We start from the raw sequence: 7,083 nt of genomic DNA on the forward strand, positions 1-7,083 counted from the left end.
TACGATTGCTAGAACACCAGACAGAAGATGCAGCGGCAATTCTCAGTGGAGGCCAGGAGGTTTAAGCTGCTTTGACAGTACTGAGAAAACGAGATTGCTGGGGGGCATCAAATCATGTGAGGTAAGGGGAGTACTTTTTAATACATAATCATAACCTGATAAATGCTATCCACTATTGTCAATTTTTTGAACAGACTCCTAGATAAAAGACTTCTACATGTAAATAATAGTGACTTCTAAAAATAGTTACCAAACAAAACTTAATTACATCTCTAAACCTTCACAGTTATAATACAGCTGAAAAACGTCAAGAAGAAGGGGGGCGGGGGGGATGTAGAGAAGTGTGAGTGAGCTTAAGTGTAATTATCTTATAAATAATAGGTACCTGCCTTGTGAAATTACTTGGTGGGGAATGAAGAGACATTTTTGAGATTGATACATCAAGAAGGTCTAAACACATACTAAAACACCGCCACTGCAACTAAAATAGCATAATTAAGTAAAGAAGATTTGAGAACAGGAGGTCGCCAATGTATCCCAAATTTCTCTTGGCCTATAGTACGAAATTAAGATACTGTCTAAAGTTGGTAAGTTGAGGCACAGAAATATAAACAAAATATTTACATTTATGATCATAACCATAACATTACTGGTAAAGTAGGGAAGGGGCTTTTATTTTTCATCTGAATAACCTTCTTAATACCTTCTTTTCTGCTAAGTGTGGGACCCCTCAGGTTGCTAATTCAAAAAGCTAAAATTATAAATTAAAGAGCAGCCAAGCTTGAAAGGATCCCTTGAACGTAAAGGCATGTGAATATACTGACTGTTCTCACTTCCCTCCAGTACCTACTTCGATTTCACAGACCATCAGCTTTACCAACAAAGCAGGACTAAGCTGCCCCTCCAGTGTCTCCCCAAATGCAGACTCTACCCCCGTGCACGGTTCCATTAATGGACAGTCTCTGCTACCACAGCCTGGCAGTCACTGGGAGGAGAGGCTTAACAGCCAGTGCCTTTATTCCTAAACCTCCAAGGTCCGCGAAAGGGCGGGTCCTCCCGGCACGTCCAGGCTCAGGCTCCCCCGCCCCGCAATTCCCGGCCTCCTTACACTCCAAGGTGCGTGTGTGACACGATCTTTCCGCAGGCAGTGGTGGCTGGGCCTGGCTCGAAGCCGAGGGTCTGCAGATACATCCAAAGATGCTCCTTCTCGAAAGCGGTGACCCAGGACAAGCTCATCTTTGCAGTTAGGCAGTGTCCCCGCACAGGAAGAAAGCAAAGGCCCAAACGACTCCGAGGGCCCTCAAGCTCCTTCCCTAAAGGCAGCCTGAAGTCTGGGTCGCAGCGGCGCCAGCATTGCCACCGCCTGCACCTCTCTAGCCCGGAGCCATTTCGCCTCTATTGGCCGTAAAGTCTCAGGGAAATAGAGCTTCTAACGGTAGTACGACACAGCTGCCGGAGCCACCACAAACCGAGACTCCCGCGCTTCCAGCAGAGCGCTTTGTGCGCGCCGCCCGACTTCCGGAGGAGGGAATTGCCCGGCGGACTATAACTCCCGCCGTGCAACGCGCTCTCCCCCGTCCCTTCCCGTCGTGCCCAGCCGAAAACTACAAACCCCACAGCGCCTTTCTAGCCGGCGAACTTTATTGCGCTTGCGTATTGGCAAGCCGTAGCTTAAGCGGTTCTTTGTTTCGCGCTTTTAGATCTGAAAGTTGTGGAGTGCCTTTAGTTCCCATAGACCAATTACGTCAGATAAAAGCTGTAGAGGGGGCACTGTGGCTCCGTGTAGTAGAAAAAGCACTGGGATCCATGCAGAGCTATTCACATTAGTTGTGTGACCCTGAACAAGTCACCTAACCTCTTGGTCTCAGGTCTATTATTAATAATGTCATGTGTATCAAATGCTAAATACTTCTTTCACTTTCTTGCTCTAAGAAATCTGGCTCTCCCCTACGCGTACAGTTACCCCTGTAGCCTTCTCAGTTAATGACTGTTTTCTCTCCCACACTCCACATACAACAGAGCTTGAAAATGAGGGAGGTATCTTATTACTTATTGCTACCTCTGGCGCTTAATTGCCTCAGTAAATTAAGTTCCTTTGAAGTTTAGGCTCTCATCCACAATTCTTCCTTGTGGAAATCATGTGTAAGATCTCCGGGTTGCTGGACTTCATTCTGAGAAGATTTAGCACTTAATTCTGCCCCTCCAACATTACCCCGGGATAATTTTTGGTAAACACAATATCCATGCAGGTCCTCTGACTGGCATAGCTCAGTTGGCTGAGAGTCACCCCGCAAAGGAAAATGTCTCCAGTTACATACCGGTCAGGGCAGGTCCCTGGGTTGCCTGGGTTGCTCTCCAGGTCCTCAGTTGAGGTGCGTGCTGAGGCAACCCATCGATATTTCTCTCCCTCTCTTTCTTCCTCCCTTCCCCTCTCTCTAAAAATAAATGAATAAAATATTTTTTAAAAAATATCCATGTAGGTGACCTTTCCAGTATCTTGGCCTCCTAGTTTCTTGACCTTCTTAGCTCACTGGCCCCTTTCTCTCTTTACTAAATTTATCTCACGGAACCCAAGTTCCTATTACAGCCAGTTCTCAGCCTATTCTACACCTGCAGCTTAGGAGCTAAACACAATTATGATGCCTGGTGTTACTCAAAATTCATGACAACTCAAGTGGGCTCTTAGGCCCTCTGCACCTTACTAGTATTGTTCCCAAAACTCCTCTCAATGAGAGTATGCATATCTTCTTCCCTCTCCTAAACTTCCAATACTTACTTTTCCCTCCTCACTCTCAAAAATGTCCTTTGTTCTTAGTTAATAGATGTTTCTAAAAAATAACTTCTATCAACAGTTTACCAATCTGCCTAAATCTTTTTTCCTTATAGTGTTCCCTCTCTCTTGTTAATCTGGGTGAATAAGGGCATGCCTACATAAGTTCAGTCCTTTCACTTATTTCATAGATAATATGCCTTTTCTGTTACTCAAGGAGTTTGCTCCAGCATTGGTCCTCTACTCTGTCCTGCATCAATTCTTCTCATCAGTATACAAACATGATATAATATCATCCATCACAAAAAAAGAAGTTATCTATACCTATCTCAAGGCTAATGGTAACGTGCCAAGGCCACTTGTATCGATTAACATTCTTTGGAGACAAATAGCAAAACTGACTTTGATAGAGTTTTATTAGGTGGATATTGAGTGGCATAAAGAATGGAAAGACCAAAGAATGTTCTCAGGGAATGGTAGGCCCATGTGCCACTCCACTCAAGATTCATATACCAGAAAGTCCAATTTGCTCCTTTTAAATAGATTAATATATCACTACAGGTGAATGTCCTTGGAACTAACACCCAGGACAAAAAATTGTGGATGAAAAGGGGGCTCTGTAATAAATCTAACCAAATGTACCCTCATGGGGTGATTTGGTCATAAATTCCTAACTGGGCACATCATGGTGGGTAGTCACACCCCACTGAAGCCTGTAACTTCCCTAGTAAAAGATTATCTCTACCTTAAGCAGACCCTGTCCATTGTCTTTGTGCATCTGGGTTAACACACCTTTGAAATGCCACTTTGGCAGACCCATCATCAATTTTAACTACCCTCAAGACAGCACATAATCTTGTTAACTATCCCATAATCCAATCATAGAGACTTTCCTGCCTTGCTTTCTCCCGCTTTAGTGTAAAGTTCCTTATGTTCCAGATATATAAAAGAAACTGCGAAACTGTCATTCTCCTGAACTTTTTAGATCTTGCTTTCTGGCAATGTCATCCATTTGTCTCAAATAAACTTTAAAAAATTCTCGCCAGGATTAGACATTTCTTATGTTGACAAAATTAAACTCCAGCCACTCTCCCTTTGCCAAAAAGTAACCCTAATGTCAGTTTTACAGTAATCACTTAATTTTGTTTCCCTGTAGTTTTACCATCCAAATATGCTTCCCTATGCACTAAATTTAGTCTTTTTATATATTCATCTTGGCTTTTTTTTTGTCTTTCCCAGGATTTTTGAAATAATATAATTTAATATACAGGATTTCCTCCATCCCTCCTCCCTTTTTTTCTTAAAATTTGTCTGTTGAACACCTGGGGCTATTTTACCAGAATAATTTCCCATAGCCTAGGTTTTACTGTGAGCATCCTCACAGTAAAGTTCAACATTTTCCACTCTCTGTGTCCTCCAAATTTTTCAAATTGGCAGCTCCATCTAGAGGATTGATCTGACTCAGGGATGAGTAGGTGATGGTGCAATCCCCACCAAAATCCCAATGACATTTTTTAAAGAAATAGAACAAAAAAACCATCAGATTTGTATGAAACCACAAAAGACCCTGAATAGCCAAAGCAATCCTGAGAAAAAAGAATGAAGCTGGAGGTACCACACTCCCTGATTTTACATTATACTACAAAGTGATGATAATCAAAACAGCATGGTATAGGCAGAAAAACAGACACATGGTCCAATGGAACAGAATTGAGAGCCCAGAAATAAACCCACATGTATGTGGGCAAAAAGTTTTTAACAAAGAAGCCAAAAACATACAATGCAGAAAAGAAATCATCTTCAATAAACGGTGCTGGGAAAATTGGAAAGTCACATGTAAAATAATGAAACAAGACTACAGACTGGCCCTATATACAAAAATTAACTCAAAATGAATCAAAGACCTAAATATAAGATCTGAAACTAAATTACATAGAAGAAGGCATAGGTACTAAGCTTAAGGACCTTGGTCTTAAGGAAGATTTTATGAATTTCACCCCAGAGGCAAAAGAAGTAAAGGCAAGAATAAACATATGGTATTATATCAAACAAAAAGTTTCTGTGCAGCAAATGAAACTACCAAGAAAACAAAAGGGCAACCAACAAAATGGGAGAAAATCTTTGCAAACAACACCTCCAACAAGGAGTTAATATCCAAAATATATAAAAAGAACTCATGCAACTCAACACCAAACAAATAAATAATCCTATTTAAAAATTGGTCAGCGGACCTAAACAGATACTTCACTCAAGAAGACACACAAATGGCCAACAGATATATGAAAAGATATGTTCAACTTCACTAGCTATTAGGGAAATGCAATTCAAAACTACAATGAGATACCATCTCACACCTGTTACAATGGCTATTATCAACAAGACAAATAATAACAAGTGCTGGAGAGGTTGTGGAGAAAAAGGAACCCTCATTCACTGCTGGTGGGAATATAAACTGGTACAGCCATTATGGAAAACAGTATGGAGGTGTCTCAAAAAATTAAGAATAGAGTTACCATATGACCCAGCATCCCCTCTTCTGGGTATAAACTGAAAATTTGAAAACATTTATTTACAAAGACATATGCACCCCTATGTTCGTTATTCACAATGGCCAAAACATGGAAAGAAATGAATTGTTCTTTGAGAGATAATTGGATAAAGAAGATGTGGTACACATATACTATGGAATACCACTCAGCCATAAGAAAAGATGAAATATTGCCATTTGCAACAGCATGGATGGACTTTGAGAATATCATGCTAAGCAAAATAAGTCAGTCATAAAAAGTTAAGAATCATATTATTCACTCATCTGAAATATATAAGTGAAAATAACAAATGAATGAACAAGAAAAAGAAACAAAAACTCATAGACAACAGTATGGTGATTGCCAGAGGGAAGGGAGGTGAGGGGGTAATAAAGGGTAAAGAGAGTGTCAAACATATGGTGATAGAAGATCATTTGACTTTGGGTAGTAGGTACACGTTGCAATAAACAGATCATGTATCATAGAATTATACACTTGAAACCTGCATAAATCTTATTAACCAATGTAATCCCAGTAAATCTATTTAAAAAATTTTAAAAGATTAGATGATGGTTGGTGTATGCTCTTCTTCAGGCAGAACACAATATCTCTGTTCATGCCATTGACAGACATTAAATGCCAAATACCTAGATCCATTAATTTACTGGGAATTGCAAAATGCTGAAATTCTAATGTGTCGTTTGTTATGGACTGCATGCTTGTGTCCACTCCCAAAATGTATGTGTTAAACCCTACTTCTCAATGTGATGGTATTAAAAGGTGGAGTCTGTGGGAGATAATTAGGATTAGATGAGGTCTTAAGGGTGGAACCCTCATTAATGGGATTAGTACCCTCATAGGGGTCACAAGGGAGTATCCTTCACTTCTCTGCTCTTCCGCCAAGTGAGGGTACAAAGAGAAGTTGATTTTCTGCAACCTGGAAGGGGACCCTCACCAAAACTCCACCAAGGTGGCACCCTGAATTCAGACTTCCAGCCTCCAGGACTATGAGAAATAAATGCTTGTTTAAACCACTCTGTCTGAGGCAATTTGTTATAGCAGCTCAAACTGAGTAAGGCATCATTTATTTTTAATTTGTTAGTGGAAATACTTTTATGATTGAAGTTTTCCCTCATTTACTATTTGTTTACCTAGTGGTAAGATATAAGGAAGGCTAAATTCTTTCCCTTTATTTACCAGTTTTCAAGATAAAGAATTAGTTTACTATCATCTTCTGAAGGTGACCAATTAGATTTCTTATGTATGTAATGATGTATTTGAATATTTGATAGGGCTCACATTTGATGGAGTTTAATCTATTGAGACTATTATCCTTATTGAAGTTCAAAATTGCCCATCTTTGGTCAATGGGGACCTCTTCAAATTAGCTTCCTTTTATCAGCAATAGCAAAAAGTTCAAAGCTCATTTTGTACATTTCCTCAGACCTAGAATCAGGGATTTCTCCATGAAGACCTAATTTCTTTTAGTGGAGAAAAGTATTTCAAAATTACAATCTGGACACGAGGGATGTTTATCACTACTGGGTTGACCATTAATTTACTTAACTGATACTTCAATAATACTGCTCTGTGTCAGGTATTGCTCTAAGGTATTTACAAATGTTAATTCATTGATTCTTCATGATAAGCCTACTATTATCTCCATTTTATAGATGAAGAAATTGAGGTACACAGAAATTAAGTAACTTGTTTATGGTCACACAGCTAGTAAGCGGCAGAGCCAAGATTAGACCCGAGTCGAAGCCTTTACCCATCATGATATGC

The 7,083-nt window shown here is 40.0% G+C and overlaps 1 protein-coding gene across 1 annotated transcript in view; it reads right to left on the reverse strand.

Annotated features, from left to right (window-relative positions):
* HAUS6 (HAUS augmin like complex subunit 6) overlaps positions 1 to 1,510 on the reverse strand; it is a 47,189-nt gene extending 45,679 nt beyond the window's left edge. The window contains exon 1 of the mRNA XM_024558337.4: positions 1,109 to 1,510. Within this exon, the coding sequence (XP_024414105.2) occupies positions 1,109 to 1,236 (128 nt within the window). The 5' untranslated portion in view covers positions 1,237 to 1,510. The remainder of the gene's footprint in view (positions 1 to 1,108) is intronic.
* Between the last annotated feature and the right edge of the window lie 5,573 nt (positions 1,511 to 7,083).

The sequence above is a fragment of the Desmodus rotundus genome, chromosome 1, assembly GCF_022682495.2.
Source record: "Desmodus rotundus isolate HL8 chromosome 1, HLdesRot8A.1, whole genome shotgun sequence".
NCBI classification, from domain to species: Eukaryota; Metazoa; Chordata; class Mammalia; order Chiroptera; family Phyllostomidae; genus Desmodus; species Desmodus rotundus.